This window comes from Girardinichthys multiradiatus, chromosome 9, assembly GCF_021462225.1.
Source record: "Girardinichthys multiradiatus isolate DD_20200921_A chromosome 9, DD_fGirMul_XY1, whole genome shotgun sequence".
Taxonomy (NCBI): Eukaryota; Metazoa; Chordata; class Actinopteri; order Cyprinodontiformes; family Goodeidae; genus Girardinichthys; species Girardinichthys multiradiatus.
Window position 1 is genome coordinate 41,534,160 of NC_061802.1, and position 22,979 is coordinate 41,557,138.

The 22,979-nt window shown below is 40.4% G+C and overlaps 1 protein-coding gene across 2 annotated transcripts; it reads left to right on the forward strand.

Moving 5' to 3' along the window:
* The first annotated feature begins 665 nt into the window (after positions 1-665).
* Positions 666-15,906, forward strand: hdlbpa (high density lipoprotein binding protein a). Of its 2 annotated transcripts, none has more exons than XM_047375082.1 (28): positions 666-771; positions 3,111-3,182; positions 5,034-5,149; positions 5,249-5,412; positions 5,737-5,952; positions 6,040-6,246; positions 6,342-6,557; positions 6,645-6,851; positions 6,937-7,044; positions 7,128-7,232; positions 8,642-8,720; positions 8,802-8,941; positions 9,029-9,133; positions 9,225-9,338; positions 9,452-9,538; positions 9,628-9,759; positions 9,844-10,062; positions 10,904-11,125; positions 11,785-12,003; positions 12,099-12,237; positions 12,366-12,517; positions 12,594-12,698; positions 12,781-12,915; positions 13,160-13,303; positions 13,436-13,615; positions 14,806-14,922; positions 15,012-15,152; positions 15,234-15,906. In XM_047375082.1, the coding sequence occupies exons 3-28, from the start codon at positions 5,074-5,076 to the stop codon at positions 15,321-15,323; spliced, it is 3,819 nt and encodes a 1,272-aa protein (XP_047231038.1). In that variant the 5' UTR covers positions 666-771; positions 3,111-3,182; positions 5,034-5,073; the 3' UTR covers positions 15,324-15,906. The 2 variants fall into 2 exon arrangements, with proteins under 2 accessions (XP_047231038.1, XP_047231039.1); XM_047375083.1 differs by having other exon boundaries at positions 667-771; positions 12,369-12,517.
* Positions 15,907-22,979: the final 7,073 nt, after the last annotated feature.

Consider the following 22,979-nt stretch of genomic DNA (forward strand, 5'->3'; position numbering starts at 1 on the left):
GTTGCTGAGACCTCCAGTGCTGTATGGTATGAAGATGTCTTGACGTCTCGTAAATAAAAACACAGGAGTAAGAAGGTAGTGATGTAAAAGCTTTACTGAGAGTGACCTGTTGTGACCCCTAAAGTTAGCAGCTGTAGCAAGAAATAGAAGGCTGACATTTAAGAGTTTTAGCAAAATATACATAAAAAATAAGCAAATTCATAGACCCATTTCTTTTAAGGAAAATATGCATTTTTGAGCTGGGATCTCAAGATGTCCGTTCAAGGTTTCCATTCTGCATAGCCATGCAAAACCTAATAATTCAAAGCTTAAGAAGTTATTTCAGACTTTGAGCTTTATTTCTTTAACAGAAAACTACGACTTCACTTGCTTTACTTGTTTATTTCCTGTGCACTTACAGTCGATGTTAACCATGACTTCAATTTTCTAAAAGTTATTTTCTTGATTCTATTACTGTTATTGTCGGATTGATAATAATTTGTAACTGATGTCCACAACAAATATTTATATGCATGTTCTAGAAAATTCAACAATAATCGAAATGTCGGTACAATTTACGCCACTGTAGTTGAAGTTCTGAATTTATCAAAGGGTCCCTAACTACTAGGAATGAAAAGAGGTTTCTTGAAACCGGACTCTCGGACGTGACGTTGGAGGACATGATTGGTGGCGGAGAAGTCTATATATCCGTCAGACTTCACTCCCATCTTCTTGCCAGTGGAATTTCAGCTCAGCTCCTGTACCTTCAGGGCAGACGAACACATAAAATAAGTAAGTAGTGGCTTGTTTTTAGTCGAGTACTTCTGTATTCCTGTCATCCGTGACTTCGGCTGATTACTTATAAAACACCGCGGTACTTGTCTTTTGGCCAGTTTGTAGGTAAGCACAGTATGTTACACTATGTTCTGGCCTGACTCCGTGTCATTTCAACCATTCTCTCAGCTGTGTGCCTACGTGGACTTAGCTCGCTAGGCGAACGTAATGGAAGCTAACGTTAGCTCGCTAGCTAGGTTGTAGTTGGACTTGTACTTTTTTTGAGTGTGCTAATGTTGGATGAACCGTATAATGGGACAAGACCACGGTCTAAATGTGCGGTTGGAATTCTTGTAAAAATGTTCTCTTTTAATTAGCCGATAGTTCATTGTCACCAACTGTAAAAGTTCTGTTTTTCAAGTAAGACTGAGGCATGCTAACTTGAGGCTACCTATTAGCATACGGGCTACGTGTCACAGTCGTACACGCCGCCGTTAAAGTTTTTAGCAAGTTTGCTAACAAGCTTGGGTTCCTGAGCTGATTATCAATCCTTCCGTGTTTGTCCTTGTGGCTATCACTTTACTCAAAGGCCTGTATGTATAACGTTATCTCTGTCCTCGCTTGATATTAGTTTTTGTCAGGCTGACCAAATGGTTCTCTATCGGCTGGGCAAGGTTAGCCGCTGTGAAGGCACTTAGTATCAACTGTGCTGTAGTGTCGTTGGCAGCTGTCAACTAGTTAACATGATATCCTGTTAGCTGCCTTCTTAAGTCTGTAAGCTGGGATTTAGACTATAATGTTATCAAGGCTCGAAGGTTGGCAGGCTCTAGGAAATATTAATGCAAGTTAACTCTGAGTACAGAGCACGTAAACGTTGACATGGCAGGTCTTTAACAAATATGATCTTGTGTTTTGAAAAAAAAAAAAAAAAAAAGCCAATTACCAAAAATAACGCAAAAAAAAAAATACGTTTTTTCGGCTTAGCATCACTGTACTATAATTTGCGTTTCATAATGATAGAAAATTATGTTGGCTAAATTCTCAGAGCAGCTGTACCTCCATACAATTGAGTAGATTTAAAGTATAGTCCAAAATGTAATTCAAAAAACCTTTCTGGAAGACTTACATTAAAAAGTTCAAAGTTTGCCTCAAAGTTTAGTTTCGCTGATATTGCTGTACAATGTCATGATTTGGGTGTTCTACCTGTTCAGTGTTTATAGTAAATGTATGTTGAAGGCATGTGGAAAACCTAGTTGTTGCAGTGAGGCACCAGAATGTATCAACTTGGTTAAGTAGTTCGGTTCTTGTGTTTTTTTAAATTTTTTATTCAATTTTTACATTTTAAACTCTTAAGGCATCTTAGAAGTCAAATGCATCCCATCCATTTATATGTAATCACTACACTGGATACACATTTACTTTTGGGTGTTTATTGTGAAAAATCTAACTGAATAAACACTGTTTTGGGTTTTTCTTGTGGTAGTATGGCCAGTAATTGGAACAAAGATGGAACCCAGTCCACAGCCATCACATGGCTAATTATAAGCCATGTGATGGCTGCATGAGTGGAAGGGTTTTTCTTTCCTAATGTTAAAATAGCACAAAAAAAAAAAAGCCTTATGATCTCACCCATGACCTAGCAATTACAATTTTCACTAAAAGGGTTTGACTTATGTTAATGAACCGTCTTGAGGGACAGAAAACATGTGAAACTTCTCACTGGATACGGTTAACTGCGCATAGAAAGCACAGCACACTGCGTCCAAGACAATTATTGTTTGTATGTTGTGCGACGGTGTTGCACAGTGCATTGTGCCCAACATGAAATGTTTTTAACTTTAGCATTATGCACAGCACTCCTGAGATACCTCAGTGGTTCAATCGGAGTGAATCCTGCACACCAAAACCAAAACTTCTCTTTTACATTTTTACGATTGTAAAATACATCATGCATGCCAGACTGTCTCACTGGGGGAGCTGCAAATGTATTGGGGTGACCACAGCTGCTGCTGGTCTTCATCCTTGGTGGCACCAGTGACCAGCAGAGTTTGAAGAGTGTCCCCCTATTCCCCAAATCCTACGTAATGGCGATCACTGTGCACGCTGCTTTTTATGAGAGTCTCTTATGAAACTAGTCTAGTCGGGTCGTAACCTTACAAAGCTGAAATTATGCAGGTTTGTCTTAGGAAAATGATAATTGGTCTGTCTTATTTATCATAAAAGATTCATTAGGTGGTAGATTTACAGAAGAGTAAAATATTACGGCAATATAAACCTTAAAATTAGGTAGGCAGGGTTATTTTCTTTTGGAATACTTACTTCCCCCGTCTTTGTGTTTTTTGTTTTTTAATAAACAGGTAAAAGCTGGCAGGCTGACGGGAACTTGCATTTTTACAGGACGGATTATCTGGTAACTGACCATTTAGCTGGTAAGTTTACACACATGCAGCAACAAAGTTATTCACATGGAATAAATCTCCCAGTTTATTCACAACAAACGTTGTCATGGCAAGAGGAACGTATCCTAGATTGATTCAAAGTCAGTCACATACATCCCAATTTAATCCCAATTATAAAACATAGTGGTTAATTTCTCTTTAACATGCCAGTTTACTCTACCTAAACCAGCTGATCAAAAGGTTAAGAACTTTGGATAAACTTGCACAGTGAATGTGGAAAAAGTAAACTTTTTAGCACTTCGGGTTTTAAACACCTCCAGCATTTCTTCAGTCATTGCACGTGTTTGTGTTAATAGTTTAGTCTTTTTAAACTCTAGTGCCATTTATATGGTAGTAGCTTGACAAAAAAGAGGCTGGAAGAAACTGTGCAGTCAGGTGCAATGGCCAGGACTCGTACCTGGGTCACCTGTTCTGAGCACTCGTCACTCCTCATAGACACACATCCGCAAGCACACGAGGACAGGATTGACACTAGCACATTTCTTTTATCATCATGTTCACAGCTTTGAGGCAGAGGATAGTGGCCATAAATGCATGATGGGAAGCTACTTTATGATGGCAAACCCACTGGATATGTCTTCATTATAGTTATTAAACCCGTGGTTGAACAAATGGATTGCTTGCTCGCTCAGTTACCAACAGGTGCTTATCAAACTTCTCTATATACAGCATTACCATGTACTAACTTTATTGGCCAATACCAAGAAATCAGTCTCATTTAAGTAATGGACTTAAATTGTTCTTGTAAACAGTGACGACTTTTCATAGCTTCATATTCTTTTCATGTTTTTCTTGGAGGAAAATCCACCCTGTACTGTTGACATTCTTTTCTTTGTTGGCCAGATTTTCTCGACCAAAACACACAAACTAGAGATTCCCATGGCTATATCAAGTGTCATCATAGATGGCGAAGTTGAATCAGACATGAAACAGGGCCCGTATTTGTTTTCAAGATGCTTTATTCCCTCAGTAATAAGGGTTGCTATTGGAGCTTAATCAATGCCTGGAAATGCATAAAGTTCAACGTAACTGCGAGATAGAGGTGAGAGCAAATGAACATTCTGCTCAAAGATCTAAGACATGGCTGCTCATGGATATTTACTTTAATCTCCTGCAATGTGGACACAGAGAGGGGTCATTGAGTGAAATCCTCTTAACCCCCCTCCAACTCTTGGAATTGTACTGTTTGAAGAGAAACGATAGTACACCATAGCTTCAGCCCTGCTCACATCAGTGTTTTTATGAGAATGTTTGATCTCCTTACTTGGTGTTAGTTTTGGGCTTACATAAACACTATGTTGCCGTTACTAATGTAGCAAAGGTGATTATGATCTTTGGCTTTTCCTTTATCTAATCTACTTTTATCACAGAAAACTCACGTTCCAAAGTTCATTTATAATGAGCTTGAGCTTGATGTGAGCACATGACTTTAGTTCTTAATCTTAAACCTTTCCAGACCCATGTAAATGTAACTAAACCAATGACATAATACCTTGCTAATGTAATAACAAGACCACTCACGGTGTAATAACTGTAGCACATGTAGGTCACATGACAGCTGGTCTCCTGAATTATGGCACAATCCCCTTGTTAATCTATCAATGCACTTCAGAGTAATGAGCTAAATATTTGTCAGTATATCAATTATGCAAACAATCTAAGAAAATGCATTATTTAAGATGTTTTAGGGTTTAATGTAGTCATTTTGTTGCTTCATAATGAGGATTTGATTTTTCCTATTCAAGTTATTTTAACCTGATACCTGTTAGTTGCACTGTGGTTGTAACTGTAAAGGAAAAATGATGTAAGCTCTCTTTTCAGTGGCACACTCGGACTCTGTGTTTGACGTGGGATCTTAACCATGAGCTCAGTCGCTGTACTTACGCAGGAAAGCTTTATTGAGCACCGCAGTGGGCTTTTGCCAGAGCAGAGCGGTGGTGAGAATCATCATTTCTGAGGACTTGTTTACTTTTATTATTATGTTTTGGGAAGCTAAGTAGTTTATTCTGAAAAATCCACCCTCCACTCCACTCCAGCTGCTGGAGGCCCCAGTGCTGGAGAGGATGAGGACGAACTTCCTACCTACAAGGATGCCTTCCCACCTCTCCCTGAGAAAGCGGCTACACCTGAGGGGACGCAGGAAACTGCCAATGCCTGGACATCAAAGATTCGCCCCCTCAAGTCCTCTATTATTACCCAGGTATACAGGACTATTAGTATAATTCAGCATTTGATGTGTTTCTGGTTCCTGTGTCTTAGAGTTCTTAAACTGACTTGATGTCATCTTTACCCAACTTATAAGAGTTTATTTTTATTTTTGATACTGGCTTTAGATGAATTTGTAATGTGTATTCTGTTGGCACCTGTGCATGATTACAACGCTCTAATGCTGCAGTAACGAGCTGCACCTCACCTGTTTACACCAGTCCTAACATGATGTACCTTCAGCACGGTTTTGCTGTGGGCATTGTGCTGCCCTTTAATCAATTCAATGCAATCACAATATGTTTTTTTTATGATCCAGGTTTTCCATGTGCCGCTGGAGGAGCGTAAGTACAAGGACATCAACCAGTTTGGAGAAGGAGACCAAGCGAAGGTCTGTGTGGACATCATGCACAAGACCGGAGCCCACCTGGAACTCTCCTTAGCTAAAGACCAGGGTCTCTCTATCATGGTTTCTGGAAAGCTGGATGCTGTGATGAAAGCCCGCAAGGAGATTGTGTCCCGACTGCAGACTCAAGTATGAGGCTTTGTAATTTCTGTTTTTCAACATCTACTCTCCCGGGGGATGATGATGGCTCATATATTTTTTCCCTAATCCTAACAGGCTTCAGCCACTGTCGCCATCCCAAAGGAACACCATCGTTTTGTCATTGGCAAGAACGGGGAGAAGCTTCAGGAGCTGGAGCTCAAGACCGCCACCAAAATCCAGATCCCACGACCTGACGACCTCAGCAATCAAATCAAGATCTCTGGTACAAAGGAAGGCCTTGAAAAGGCAAAGCATGAGATCCTGTTGATCTCTGCTGAGCAGGTAATGGCTGTTAGCATAATGAATGCAAACATTTCCAGATATTCATTTTTTGTTTATTTCACAATTTCCTTTCTTTTTTTTCTTTTTTTTTTTAGGACAAGCGTGCCGTGGAGAGGGTGAACATTGATAAGGTGTACCATCCATTTATTACCGGTGCCTATAGTAAGCTAGTCGGAGAGATGATGCAGGAAACCAGTGCTCGCATCAATGTTCCCCCTCCAAGTGTGAATAAGACTGAGATTGTCATCACTGGGGAGAAGGAGCAAGTAGCCCTCGCTGTGGCTATGATCAAGAAGATTTATGAAGAGAAGGTATGAGGAAAAAATTAAAATCTCTTCTGATTTTTACTTTGCTTGTTGTCAAAACATTACATACACCTGGTCTTGTATCTCTTGCAGAAGAAGAATACGACCACGATTGCGGTGGAGGTAAAGAAGTCTCAGCATAAGTATGTTGTTGGCCCCAAGGGAAACACCCTGCAGGAGATTCTGGATAGAACTGGTGTCTCGGTTGAGATCCCACCTTCTGACAACAGCTCAGAAACTGTCATCCTTCGTGGGGAGCCTGACCGCCTGGGGCAGGCCCTCACTGAAGTTTATGCCAAGGTAAAGTGGTTTTCTGACAACGACTCAGACTGGTAATTGAAGGGGATGAGAATTAGCAGAAAACAAACTTTGTTTCTATTTCCAGGCAAACAGTTACACTGTTTCCTCGGTGTCAGCTCCTTCTTGGCTTCATCGCTTCATTATTGGCAAAAAGGGACAGAACTTGGCTAAGATCACCCAACAAATGCCCAAGGTGAGTGTTGTCTAAATTGAACAAATTTGAGGTTTGTACTTATTAATTCTAATTTAATTGATCATTTTATTTTTTGTATCAAGGTGCACATTGAGTTCACTGAGGGAGAAGATAAAATCACCTTGGAAGGACCAACCAAAGATGTGCAAATGGTGCAGAGTCAGATTGAAGCCATTGTTATAGATTTGGTGAGGATTGTTATTCCTTTTGATCAGAAACTAAAGTCTGACAAATGCTGGTTGTTTAACTTCTGTATCACTTGCAAGAAAACATGAAATGCACCAATAAGATTTTTGTGGCAAACAAATATTTTTTTCCCCTCCCATGTCTTTGACCTGCTGATAGTTTTCAGCTTTTTCTTTAGCATTTATGATCTAAATAATTATAAGAACAGCCTTCAGCATATTTTCCTCACTTTCCTTCCCTGAGTGGTCATGAATGGGAGCGGAGGGCAAGTCATACTGTGTGACAAATGAGTTTCTGTAAGACGAGATTTCACTAATATTTGGAAACGAAGACAAATGACAACGGAGTTTCCGTTTTTAAATGTCTTTAATATCTTTCATTGGTAATTAATGCAGCAAGTAGTCAAGAGACACAGGATTCTTTCTAATTAAAAGAAATAATATGAATAATTTTAAACATGGTAACATTCTAACTTTGTTAATTAGGGCAAAAGTAATAAGTAGGCCCTCATGTAGAGAAATGTATAATTTAAGTGTCACTTCCCTGTTTGGCAAAACAGTAGACAAAATAACACTCAGTATGTATTAATTTTAATGTTAGCATTAATATCTTTTTATGGGAGTATTTGGTTCAGTCATGCAGATTTTTTAATAATTATCTTCAGTGTGCCACTGTGTGCTTCCATTTGCCTGTCAGCTAGTTGATACAAGTAAATGTTACCACTGAGGGACAAATAAAGGATTGTTCTATACTAAAACAAATATGGATCTGGCACATAAGAAAACAAACCTTCATAGTTTAAACAAGGATCTGGTCCATTCAGATGTATTCAGCAGCAGCCCTATCCAATTTGTGTCTTTTTGGTAATTCTTCTGAGTATTTTCTTTAGTGTTTAATTAAAGCAGCAGGGTGGGTATCTACAGGTTCCTACTGTTTTTCCCCTTTTAAATGTCAGCTTCAGTCTGGCTCCATCATAAACTGTGTTATTGGCCTCCTATAGTCTTAACAACTAAACGAGGAGTAATGGAAGGGGACACATTGGTTTGTTTTGTATCTATTATATCAACTCATCGGTTATTTTTACAACCCTAGCAGCTAGCGTTACAAAAACTGCTGTGTTGTCTTATTTCTCTGTGCTTTCTCTTACTTTTTAAACACCTCACTGATACTGAACATTTGAGTTTTCTTCTCAGTAATTACTTCCACACTACCAAACTGTAATAAGATCACTCTTCAGAGCTCAGGAATGGTGCATTCACTGATCTGGAAAAGACAGGAATGTTGAGTTTGACTGGGCCATCAAGGATAATCAAGTTGAAAACCATCTGACTCTGGGCACAGGCTGTCTTCTTGGTCCGTCTCCACACATACAACACACAAAAATCACATTTTTTTTTTTTGCCTTTAACAGGTAAGTCGAATGGACTATGCAGAGATCAGTGTGGATCCTAAATTCCACCGTCACCTGATTGGAAAAGGAGGCGTCAACAGTAAGTGTGCTCCCATCAAATCCTGAAACGACTAACATTTTGAGCTTAAAAACAAAACCTCTTTTCTGATTTAACTGTTAGTCAACCGCATCAAAGAGCTGCACAAGGTGACTGTCCGCATCCCCCCTGACAACGAGAAGAGCAACCTAATCCGTATAGAGGGGGATCCCCAAGGTGTGCAGGAAGCCAAGAAAGAGCTGTTGGAGCTTGCATCACGCATGGTCAGTACAGACTTAAGGCTACTGCTAACACGCTATACTGTTTATTATAGTGCCATGCGTTGCTCAGTTACCTTGTCGGGCTTGCAGGAGAACGAGCGTACAAAGGACTTGATCATCGAACAGCGTTTTCACAGGGCCATTATCGGTCAAAAAGGGGAGAAGATAAAGGAAGTGCGGGACAAATTCCCAGAGGTCAGTTGGACCCCCTTGTATTGGTTTGCATACGATGATCTCTGCTGAACCTGTTGACGCTCTCTAAATAACCCTGTGATGTTTGTTCCAGGTCATTATCAATTTCCCTGACCCAGCACAGAAGAGCGACATTGTTCAACTTAGAGGCCCACGGAATGAGGTTGAAAAATGCTCAAAGTTCATGCAGAAGATCGTGGCTGAAATGGTAAACTTTACACTTTCTTTCCCCATTCTGTGTTCCTAACCTCTAGTACCACTGTAGTACAGAGTCTGAGGTGCAGTATTTGTGTGTTCAATGTTTTGATTTTGTTGCTTTAGGTGGAGAACAGCTACTCCCTCTCCGTTCCCATTTTCAAGCAGTTTCATAGAAACATAATTGGAAAAGGAGGATCGAACATCAAGAAGGTGCTGTATGTCAATAACAGAATAGCTTTTTTGGGCCCCTTAAGTCGCTGAGAACGACCTTTGATCATTGCTTGCTTTTCATGCTGTAGATCCGAGAGGAGACCAACACTAAAATTGACCTGCCTGCGGAAAACAGCAACTCTGAGATGATCCTCATCACAGGGAAGAAGGCAAACTGTGAAGCTGCAAAGAACCGCATTCTGGCTATTCAGAAAGAACTGGTAAAAACCCATCATTCCTTGTCACTCTGTTAATTTGATGTGGTCTAAAACTTCTCAGTTTAATTGTTCCCTGTCTGTGTTCAGGCCAACATTACAGAGATGGATGTGTCCATCCCCTCCAAGTTGCACAACTCCTTGATTGGGTCGAAGGGCCGTTTAGTGCGCGCGATCATGGAGGAATGTGGTGGGGTGCATATCCATTTTCCCACAGAGGGTGCAGGGATAGATAAAGTCACCATCAGAGGTCCTGTAGAGGAGGTAGAGAAAGCAAAGCAGCAACTGCTTGCTTTGGCAGAGGAAAAGGTTTGTACATCTTTCATGTTACTTGTTCAACATGCAACCCTCTGAGGTGGAATCGGTGTGGAGGGTAAAAGGCATAGAGCTGCTTCATCTTCAGGAGATGGTACTTTTTAACCCGGTGCAACCCAGGACAGTTTTTCCCAAAAACTAAAGTTTTCAAAACCTTTTTTTAACACTGTGCCATCATTTATGTGGGGATCATGTTGGGTCCAAAATGACTACAGTTGGGGCGCGGCGCTGGTGGTGTAGGGGTTAGCGCGTGACCACATATAGAGGCTATTGTCCCCGAAGAGGCCGTCCCGGGTTCGAGTCCCTCTCTTTGCCCCTCCTTCCTGTCTGCCTACTGTCAAAAATAAAGGTCCCTAGTGCCAAACAAATTCTTAAAAAACAAAACAAATGACCACAGCTGTAAGAATGTGATTCACCGTCAGGAGTGTTGCTGCTTTCAGCTTCAGTGATCTGGGGTCACTGATCTGTCGTTTGCAAACAGAATCCAGAATGCCTACACAGCATTTTTCTCAGATTGCTTCATAATATTATGGTTTGGAAACAAAGTGAAAACCTCTGTGTAAATGTTTCTGGAGTGGACTGCACCTATAATTTGGCCTCTATCCAATAAGTACTACCTCTTTACCACAACTGTTTTCTGGTTTGAATCTCTAAGATCTGGTTGGTGTGTGTTTAGAGATTTGAAATGAAGAAAAAGCCAGATTTAACTTGACTAGTAGGTTTCTTACTTGATGCGATTTCTCATCTGTTGAAAACATTATTTTCCATGGGCGCTAAGCTGACCTCGGAATTGAGTTTAACGTGTTGTTAAAATTTTGTAAACTATCTTTTACAGCAAATAAAGAGTTTCACTGCTGAGCTGCACGCAAAGCCAGAATACCACAAGTTTCTCATCGGAAAAGGTGGTGGAAACATCCGAAAGGTCCGTGACAGCACCGGAGCCAGAATCATTTTTCCTACCTCTGAGGACAAAGACCAAGAGCTCATCACCGTGGTTGGGACTGAGGAGGCAGTGCGGACAGCCCAGAAGGAGCTAGAGGAGCTCATCAAGAGTTTGGTATGCTTTGAAAAGAAGTCCTTGACAGACATCGACTGATATGAGATTCCAGCGGTGTAACCTTAAGTATAAAGGCAGCGGGGTTCATTTTATAATGGCAAATACACCAACATATTTGGCAAATCCTAACATGAGCCAGTTGCTTTCAATTGAAACGAATGAATCAGTCATTCTTTCTGCTACTAAAATTAAAAGTTAAAACGCTGTTTACTCAAGACTGTTGCTTCTTTAGTTACCTACACTAGGTCTGTCTTGTTTTTCATATGTTTTCTCAAACAGCTAACAGTGTTGCAGCCTATTTTCAGTCAGTTTGGAACATTTTTGGCGGAAAAAAAGAAATTGTGATGCTTAGTCATTTTAGACCAATTTAAGGAACTGGTCTGAAAATATGACCAATTTGAGATCAATAATAAAACACGATCAAAATAGTCGGGGAAAAAACCCCAAAATGAAACAAACATCCCTAGGGTCACTTAAGGGTCAAACATAGAAACAGCCAAAAAAAACCTGAACCTTTTGGATTGGTGTAAAAGGAAAACATTAGCATGTTCAACCCTTTAGAAACAACTCTTTAACCAAGCAGCACATTCCTGAGGAAATGATAAAAAAAAAGCATCCTTTTTTTGTAGTTTCTAAACTCTTAATGTTTGTGGTTTCAGGACAATATTGTAGAGGACACCATGAGTGTCGATCCCAAGCACCATCGCTACTTTGTGTCTCGCCGTGGTCAAGTCCTCAGGGACCTTGCTGATGAATATGGTGGTATTATGGTGAGCTTCCCTCGAACTGGTTCTCAGAGTGAAAAGGTCACCCTTAAAGGAGCCAAAGAATGTGTGGAGGCAGCTAAGAAGCGCATGCAGGAGATTGTTGAGGACTTGGTTAGTAAAGATTTATTGGCTTATTTTTTTTCCTCTAAGATTATTATTTTTACTTCTACTTATTATCTTATTTTTTTGTACATCTAATTATCCAGGAAGCTCAAGTGACCATTGAGTGTGTGATTGCTCAAAAGTTCCACCGGTCCATCATGGGTCCCAAAGGCTCACGGATTCAGCAGATCACTCGGGACCACAACGTGCAGATTAAATTTCCGGAACGTGAGGACCCACAAGGTAAAAGCAGAGTTGCATAATGTACTTTTTATAAGGTTATTTGTCTGAGCACAGAGAGGAGTAATAAACTAGAAACTAAGAGCAGAGTGATTTTCCTCAGAATCATTCATGTTGTACATTTTATTTAGCAGCATCTCCTGCAGAGGCTCCTGTTCAAGAGAATGGAGAGGCTAACGGTGAAGTGAAGGAACCAGTCGATCCAAATGCTCCCAAAAAGTGTGACGTGATTTTGATTTCTGGACGTAAAGAGCGTTGCGATGCTGCCGTGGAAGCATTGAAGGTTGGAGCAGACATCAAGGCTCTGGTATTATATTCAGTTAGTTGCTCTTCTACCCATCTGAATGTCATTTCTGCAGGCCCTGGTTCCGGTCACAATCGAGGTGGAAGTGCCTTTCGAGCTTCATCGATACATTATTGGACAAAAAGGAAGTGGAATTCGTAAGATGATGGATGAATTCGAGGTGTGCTATTTTATAAAACTGGTTAAAACATGTATGTGACTTCCTTTAGTGCAGTCTCCTTATGACCTCAATATGTTTCCAGGTAAACATTCAAGTGCCTCCTCCTGACCAGCAGTCTGATAAAATCGCCATCACTGGCTTGGCCTCTCACCTTGAACGCGCTAAAGAAGGCCTCTTGGAGCGTGTCAAGGAGCTGCAGGCTGAGCAGGAGGATCGGGTTAGTATTTAGTTAGATTTTAAGTATTTGCACACAACATTTACCACAGAGTGGGAATGGTTTTTCTCAGTGCTGCACGTAGGCTGGCCTTTTCCTGAAATGTCTCATGATTTTTCTGACGAGGCATCAGGCTAAAGGTCTCAAATTAACTTTTAAATATATAAAATCGGGCAACAAAACAACTTTGTGACAGACTTGCTAAAATTCTGACCTAAACGGGCCATCTCCTCGTAATCATCTACAGGCACTCAAGAGCTTCAAGCTGACCATCACTGTGGACCCAAAGTATCACCCAAAAATCATTGGCCGCAAAGGCGCCATTATCACAAACATCCGCACAGAGCATGATGTTAACATCCAGTTCCTAGAGAAGAATGATGAAAACCAGGTACAGTACATCCCCATTCAGAATTCATGCAATTCTGTACAAATAGTACAACTCAAACTGATTTAAACACATTTATAAAATATAGCTTTAAAAGGGTTCAGACTTTTTTCCCCCCTCCGACCTTCTTTCCAGGATCAGATCACTATTACAGGGTATGAGCAGAATGCCATAGCTGCACGAGATGCCATCCAGAGTATTGTGGACGAGCTGGAAGAGATGATCTCTGAGGACATCACCCTGGACAGTAGAGTTCATGCCCGCATTATTGGAGCGCGTGGCAAGGGCATCCGCAAGATCATGGACGAGTTTAAGGCAAGTTCTAAATGTTCTCCTGTCTAGATCAGTACGGGGTTACCAAAAGCTGCAGAAACACATGTTTAATTATTTGAAGAAACTCAACCAAAATTTTAAAGTCAAGTTGACCTTTAATGATATCAAATTTTAATTCTTCCATTTATGATTTTATAAACTTGTAATTACAATAAGGCAGCTTCTAAATAATGATCTGCTCGTTTTTTGTGACGCTTCATAAAGTATTCATACTTTTTGAGCCATCTTACAACTGCAGCTACAACTGCAAGTCATCAAAATTAACTTTTAACCCCCCATTGTTCTTTGCAAAATAACTTGAAGTAAGACTGGATGGGTAGCATCTAAACGGTGATTCCATTGTCACAATAGTGTCAGCTAATATTCCTAAAACCCTAAAGTACATGTTCACAGAGCATTTAAGTGAAAGAATTTTAAGCAGTTTGCACAACTTGAGCAGAGTTGACATTGATGCAATAATATGCAGTGTTTCCTCTACTATTATCTAAGGGGGGCGCTCCCCACTGCCAACAGGACTGCCCACCCCATCAGGAAATGAAGAGAAATGGTAAATTATTAAACGTCTGTATGTGTTCACACGTGACCAGTTTACCATGACGGGAGATGAACTATGTTGTTTCAAACTTATGGGAGAGGAACATACCTTCTTAAGTCTCCCTGCTCCTGCTATAAGGAGCATGCCAAGACTTGTCTCAGTGTTCTCCCTGAGAACACCGAGACTCATCAGTGGTCCCCCTCCATTCCCTGGACTGTGAAGTCAGTTTTATTTATTTGTATTTATCTTCCGAATAACGCCAGAGAGCATGGAGCAGAGAGAAAAAGAGAAATCAACCGTGATGGTTTTTGCCCTTGTATGGAAGCTTGCATGAGCCAAAACTAATTTACTTGGTGCTTCAAATAAAGCATGTTTGTACACCGCCCACAACCACACACGCTCTCTTCACAGTAATCTTATCACATTAAACTCTGTATACTCCAGTTAACAATTTTTCAATTACTAAATTGGTAAACGGCTATTCTATTAATCAATTCGTCATGATTGATCCAATTGTTTCAGCCCTATATGCAAGCCATTGTAATCCACAAATGGCTTCTAAAATTTTTCCTAATGCCAAAATAATTTTTCCTCCCTCTTGAATGTTGAGTTAAACATGGCCTTTGAATCTTTTCAGGTTGATCTGAGGTTTCCACAGAGTGGAGCTGCAGATCCAAACCTTGTGACAGTAATAGGTCGCCCTGAACATGTGGATGAAGCCATTGATCATCTGCTGAACCTGGAAGAGGAATATGTAAGCTCCTCTGTGCATGTTTCTGTCCAGTCATGATCAAATGCCAAATGTTTGCTGATGCACTTTTTCTTATGTTTGTAAATCGTTAGTTGTCGGATTTTGTGGAAAATGAGGCAAAGATGGCTTACATGAGGCCACCTGGTGGCAGTGTTGCTGCTGCAGATGACCAGCGAGGCCAGTCCAAAGGTTTTGTGGTTAGGGAGGCTCCTTGGGCCAGCAACAGCGAGAAGGTAAGTCTTGCCACCTGGCTGACTGCAGGTAGAATCTTTTGCAAATATATATTTTTTAAATAACCGTTTGCTCCTTTTTAGGCCCCTGACATGAGCAGCTCAGAAGATTTCCCAAGCTTTGGAGCTCCAGTCCAAGCAAAGGCTTCACCCTGGGGACCCAAGCGCTTTTAAGCCATGCTGCTACAGATTGGCATAAACACAACTAGTCAAATCTTCCCTGTCTGACCCCTTCCCAACCCCTCAATACCCACCTCTGGACCTGGACTGACTGCTGACCCTCCAAGTCTTCTCAGAATATCATCCTCCATCATGGTCTACCCTTCAGGGTCACCAGTCCAAAACAAAAGCTTTCAGATACTGTAATTCATTGTGAGCTTTGTGTCTGCGTTAACTTGTACTGTCTCAAGCCTAAATGTGACAGTTACGTTGCAGTTGAGACTTATGTTTTTAAACGTTTAGACCAGACTATTCACTGCAGTTTAAACTTCTATACCAAATTGTGATAACCAGACAGCACTACTTTTTATGAGTTGCCCTGATCTTGGTTGCCTTTGCAGGAAGGGGGGTTAATTAGTGCTATTCAGACTTTAAGATCAGCTGTTGAAGGTTCCCATTCCCTTCCTGCTTCATTCATGTAGCTGAGTGAAAATTATGTAGTCATCTGTTTCCAAGCACACTATAGTGGCTGTCCAGTCATGTCCTTTCTTGTGCTCGTACCCATGCTGCTGTGCAAATGATTAAACTTTTGCTCCCACCTTGTAGCCTTATGAATTGGTGAGCTTTGAGGATGGAAGGAGTTGAGGAGAGGAGTGGTGGCTTGTGTTCAGCCACTGCAGAATGGCACCAACTCAAACTGCCAGATGCTTGGAGATCATGCCACACCTAAACTTTGTACAACACTAGGCTAGAGGTCCAGCGCATCAAACCTCACACTAACTGTTAAATAGACTTGTTACAAAGTAAATCACTCTACAGAAGATGACCATCTTGTGCCAACTTTAGTGATGTCCTGTGTTCTTTGCCCTTTGCAATGGGTCAGTGTCCAGTCCCTTTGTCTTCCAGTTGCTATGCAGGTTGCTCTGTTCATTAGCAATGGCCCCTTTTTTTATTTCAGCCTTACAACTAGAAAGATACAAACCAGGTAGAGACGAGTTGCTTTCAGTAGACAACTGCAAGGTATGTTTCTCATTCTTTTGCACATCAAACATTTCTTCCCAGTTGTATGTAATTTTACTTGGAGTGTACGTTTAGCCTACTAGCTGCTAAGTAAACAGCTAGCATCTGCCTACCTTGGTTTATATCCTCCTAGTATTGAACGAAAGATTATGCAAATACCATGAAGTGAACAGTTATGGGCGACACTGGAAAAAATTGTCCAAAAGTCAATAAAAAATAGAAAAAAAAGTTTTGCATCAGGGTCATTTTTGGGAAAATAATTTGCTGAAAGCTGAAGGAGGGTATGGGTGTGTATGCAATGCCTTGGAATAGTATTCATACAGTCAACTTATTGATCAGCCTTCTCACAAATTCTTATTTATTTCAGACCAAGACAAAGTTATGAGATGGAAAAGAGAGTTAAGGGAATTTTATTTTCAAATATAGGTGTTCACAGGTAAATCTAAAAACAGACTAGTGTGAAAAGTTCAAAAAATAATTTTTGTCACTCATTTCAGAAAGTGAAACTCAATCTAGCTTAATTACACTGAAACTTTTAATGTCTTTGTTTCATATAGTTTTGAAGATTATGCCTTGCAGATGATGAAAGCCTAAAATTTAGTGTCTTGAAAATAAGAATTTATCAAAATATTGTAAACTGATGTCTGGTTTCGGAAAGAGTTCATTTTTATAAACTCAATACTTGGTCTTTGCTCATTTTGCATGAATTACTGCATGGAGTGCCATGGAGGGTATCAGCCTGTGGTTCTGCTGAGGTGTGATGGACGCCCAGGTTGCTTTGATGGCAGGCTTCAGGGGGTATGGTGTCTCATCTTCCACTTATCATACCCCGTAGATCCTCTGAGGGACAAGCCTGTTTGCTGGCCAGTCAAGCACAGTAACACCATAGTCACTGAACCTTCCTTTGATACTTTTGACAGTGTGGATAGGTACCAAGTTCTGCTGGAAAATGAAATCGGCATCTCCATAAAGCTTGTCAGCAGAAGGAAGCATGAGAATGTTGGTGGATGACTGTGGACTTCTGTCTGAGAGACAGGGTGTGTAAATGATGTTTCACTTAGTGAATTAACTTAATTAAATGAACTTTTCACTAATTAGTAATATTCATGATTGTTAGAATGGTAATATTTTTTCTTTTATCTGCAATGCATTGAATGAAGGAAAAAACTGCTACAAATTTGAACATGTAAAGAACATTACAATTTTTACGTGATACATCAGCACATAATTCTAAAGCGGAAAGGAAATACATGGTTGTAAGTCTCTGCCAGCTTTGTACACTAACATTTCTGAACGTTCTTCTCTGCAAAACAGCTCAAGCTCTGTCAGGTTGGTTCACAGAAATTTTCGAGGACACAGAATCTCAATGGGATTTAGGCCCTGGCTTTGATTCCATTGTAGCTCAACCTGTTTGTTTATGCATATTGTCCTGCTTGAAAGTGATCTTCCAGTCTGTATTAATCTTTTGCTACCTCTAACAGGATTTCTCTCAGGATTGCCCTTTAATTCATCTTTCCATCAGCTTTGACCCGCTTAAGAAAGGTACCCTCATAGCATGATACTGCCGCCACCATGTTTTACGGTGGTCGGTGGCATACAGTGTTAATTTCCTGCCACACAATGGGCCTGATCTTCAAAAGATTTGCATGTACAAAACCGCACGCAAACCTGTTTGTGTCTGCAAAGCTGATCTACAAACGATGTGGTAATTGGATTGCGTGTGCAAAATCAGCAGAACTTTGGGTGCAAACTTTTTAGCGTGTCTGCCTTAATGAATATGCAAAACTGATGATAATGACTAATTCAAGGGAGGATACGCAAATGTGATCCCTTATCACCTGCAATGCAATTTTCAAAGCCTGAAACGGTGTGCGGGTGCAATTTCTGCATGTGGATTTAGCACGTTTGAAATGCAGGGGCTAACTGGGATGCAAAAATGTCTGCTGTCACTTTGGCCTGAAGGAGGCATAGATGGAATGACAGATGACATGGAGAAAGAATCTTCTGTACATGTGCCAACAGATTTGGGTTGTCAAAAATGAAAATATTAAAAATAGATGAGAGTGGGGGATTCTATGTAGGATTATCTAAACTCAGATTTGGAGCCAATCACAATCTAACTGATCAAGTGCGCACAGCCTGTCATCACATATGAAAAAAACCCACTGTGCTTTGATGATGATATAATTAATAGGAAAGAACTAAAGACATAAGACAGATTAAATCCTTCATTTGCAAACTGGATGCTAAAATCACTTCTTAGCAGGTTAAAAATCACAATTTTAAGGCATCTTTTCCATGTGGTGACAAAGACAGTGTATGCTTTAACCTTCTCACTTATCTAAACACATGCATTATTGACAGTAACATTATGTCATTGCAGTGCAATCGGAGCTGGATCAGTTTGATTACGTTGTTTAAATGTGAACATATGCCAGGGGAGGGTTTTGTCTATGCAGTAAAAAATTATTTTGTGTCACCAAAAAACTATTTAAGCAATCAAAACCGTATATCGTTCAAATTTTGGCAAAACAAATTTAGTAAAATCATTGGAAAATAATTTATTTTTACGTACATAAATGTTCATTTTAAGATAAGATAGCAGGACAGTTATATGACGCTATGTTTTAAAATTGGCAAAGCTATGACATACAGATTGCCAACTCCTAAAACAATCTATTTTTATGTTGCTAATATAACGTTCAGATTTAAATACTGTGGCTGATTATGATTAACTCCGAATTCTTCAAACATATACTCTCAAAAAAACAACATAACCTGGTGAGTCTCTGAAAAGAATTAAAAGATCAGTGGAGACAAATTAATTAACAGACAAATTTGTCTTTTCTATTGTTAATATTATTTACGTCGAGCAAGATGAGAGAAATAATCTCATCAGGGCAGATGACAAACCTGCTGTGAGTACCACAACAAAAGTTAACTAACTGTATCAGTCTAGAAAAGCAAGAACGGAAAAGAAGAAAAAAAACAGCAACTGGATCATTTATGCAGCCAACAATCCCTGAATATTTCTAGCAACACAGCAGAGGATCTGCTTGCTTTTTCTCTTGTTCCAGGAAGTAGCACCCCCAACTTTTTAATTTAAATAGGGCAGTCTGCACCTGTTTTGCACCTGTAATGCAGGCAATCTTTGAAAATAGCACGCAACAGTCCCACTTATTGCACATGCAATTTAGTTATAGTACACGCAAATTAACACCCGCTATTTGGGATCTTTGAAGATCAGGCCCATAGTGTTTTGTACGTAGACGGAAAAGTTCTGTTTGGTTTTACCTGACCAGCACACTGTTTCATGTCTTCTTTGTCCCTTTACAAGGCTTGTGGCTTTCTTTGCACTCTCCCATAAAGGCCACATTTGTGGAGCGTACCACTAGTAGGTATCATGTCAACGATATTCTCACTGGAGTTGTGGATCTGCAGAGTTACCATGATCCTCTTGCACATCACATAAATTCCCAATAAAATACATTGAAATTTGTGTTTGTAAAGTGACAAAATGTTAAAAAGTTTATATGGTATTAAGACTTTTGCAAGGCACTCTAGTTGAGTTCTCATTTAATTTTCATGTTAAAGTGAGGTTCATTTTATTTCAGCCTTTCTGTGAGAATGTGTGTTTGCTGTCCATATTTGTCTGAATTGTGAACTGAGTGCAGTTTAATCTAGTTTTTCTTTCACCATGCTCCTCCTGAGAGCTGACAGAGGTGCATTTCCAACACTTCTTAAGTGCTCCTGTGTTTAAAAGGAACATGGGAGAGCTCTCACCGGAGCTTTGAGGCATAATCACGACACAATTAAGATAATTTCCCAACCAGTGCTGGTGGCAAAGAAAGCAATTTTTCTGCCTTGTAATCGAATCTGGCTGTCAGATTAAGATAGCAGGCGATTTAAGAGAAACATGCTCTGCTAAGTGTTTGGAGTGGGATCTAGGTGGCCTCAGGATTCTCTCTGCCCACTGAGATTGCCTGGAAAAACATTTCGCTGGGCGTTTTTGTCACCTCATTACTCGCCTCTGCTGCCATCTGCTCCTGCATCTTGCAACATTATAGATTCAAGTGGCTTTTTATCTTGTCTCTCTTGCTGTCTCTGTCTCCTTCTGTCTCTTACTTGCATGCCAATGACAAACTTTAAATTCAATATGTACTTTATGAGATTATCTTTTTTAGAGGTTGGGTAACTGAGCTGAAGACAGTTTTCTATACGAGCTTTATATTGTTTTTTATTTTTGTGATCCCCTGAATTTCTTATTTTCTCACTATTAGAAATATGTTTCAATCCTTGGAGCCTTTGAGCCTTACCAGGCAGAGATTAGAAACAACGCATATGTCAGAAAAACCAAATATTCTGGTTCCTGTTTTGTTTTGAAACACAGATATGGTCTAATTTATTGGCAGAACTGGTAAGGGCAGTGCTTTAAGTGGACAAAGAAGCTGTGTTCTTGGTGTATTCAATACAGTGGCCGACAGGTGCAAACGTCCAGCAGACGGTTAAACGAGCTGCAAACACAAAATACCGCTGCCAGTTACAAAACAAATGCAATGGAAAAAAAGCTGCGAATAGCAAAACAACTTCAAGACAAGAAAAGCTGGGAACAAGGTCCACAAAACGGAAGTGCGCCAGACCACTAGAAGGAGTCGACCACTAAGTCCAATGGGACCAGAGCAGTAAACATTAACTGAATGCTCATAGGAAACTTGGATGGAAAGTAGAAAAGGTACATTTTCTTTTGTGTTTTTTTCAAAACACTTAATCTTTTGCAATATTATAGAACAACAGCATATTTATGTCCTCAGTATTAGCATTCTAGAGACTTTGATTTATAGTAGTTTGCATTTCTCTATTATCTGTAATGGTAACGTTAGTCACTGTAACAATCTTCGTTCAAACCTGTGTGCTGCGATGGAATTTAACTTTAGTTTTTGCTATTTGCAGCATTTTTTTTTTTGTGTGTTTGTTTTGTAACTTGCAGTTGTTTTCTATTTGTCTGTTTGCTTTATTTATGTGTTTGCAGCACGTTCTGTGTTTGCAGCTCATTTAACCGTTTGCTGTGTGTTTGCACCTGTTGGCCACTGTAATTCACAAAGAGTTTCCACATCAAGCGAAAGACAGTGTTCAACAGTGTTACTCTTCTTTCACCCACAACCATTATTTGAGTTTTGGCCCCTTCTGTGATTGAAGTTGATTCCTCTGTTCTAAGTGGTAAGCCATGACTTTCTGCTGGGTATAAACACAATGTAACATTAAACATTAAAACATGAGGAGTTTTCTAAACTCTACCGGGAATTCAACTGGGACCGCGTCCTTTGGTCGGATGAAACTAAAATCAAGCTTGTCAACTATCTCTACAGGTGGGTAAAGCAATTGAGAGTTGAAATGTGCAAACTCACCTTATGCTCACTGTTATTTGGTGGCCTCTGCTTGTAAACTGAAAATGTGTCGTGACTGAGTCTTTCAGCAAGATTGTGATCCAAAACAAGAGAAATTAACACAGAAATGGATCTAAAAACTCAACATTAACTGTATTCTATGACCTGCTCAGTCCCCAGAAGTAAATCCTAAAGAAAACCTGTGGGCTAAGCTGCGGAGTAGAGAGCGTCAGAGTTCCAGAACAACCTTGAGCTCAACGCTCTAAAGACAGGGGAGATGGTTGTGGACTTCAGGCAGAACCCAGCCCCACCTGCCCCCATCACCCTCTGTGACTCCACAATTGACACTGTGGAATCTTTCCGCTTCCTGGGAACCATCATCTCCCAAGATCTCAAGTGGGAGCCAAACATCAGCTCCCTCATCAAGAAAGCCCAGCAGAGGATGTTCTTCCTGCGGCAGCTGAAGAAATTCAACCTGCCAAAGACTACGATGGTGCACTTCTACACAGCCATCATTGAGTCCATCCTCACCTCCTCCATCACCATCTGGTACGCCGCTGCTACAGCCAAGGATAAGGGCAGGCTGCAACGTGTCATTCGGTCTGCTGAGAAGGTGATTGGCTGCAGTCTATTGTCGCTCCAGGAACTGTACACCTCCAGGACCCTGAAGCGGGCAGGGAAGATTCTGGCTGATCCCTCCCACCCCGGTCACAGACTCTTTGAGACTCTCCCCTCTGGCAGGAGGCTGCGGTCCATTCGGACCAAAACCTCACGCCACAAGAACAGTTTTTTCCCATCTGCCACCAGCCTGGTTAACAAAGCCCGGAAACCACCCTGACACTCTCCCTTTCCCCCACACCCCCCCTGTTTTTGCTGACAGGACACCTGTAACCTGTAACTCTATGAGTTACATTAACGCTCAGCATGGACTCCTGCTTTACTTGCACTGCTTTACTTGCACAATGATCATCTGCACTGTTGTATTGCTCTTGCATCTTATACTGCTCTATATTTACTCTCACTCACTTAAAACTGTGCACATATATTTATATTATATTGTAGATATGTTTATACTGTTTAATTTGTATTGTATTGCACCGACTACGCCAAAACAAATTCCTTGTATGTCCAAAAACATACTTGGCAATAAAGCTTTTCTGATTCTGATTCTGATGATCTAGAGAGATTATGCACAAGGGAATAGTCAATGATTCCTCTCTCTGTGCACTCCAATTGTTTGAAATGTTAAAAACAGAAAACAGAACTC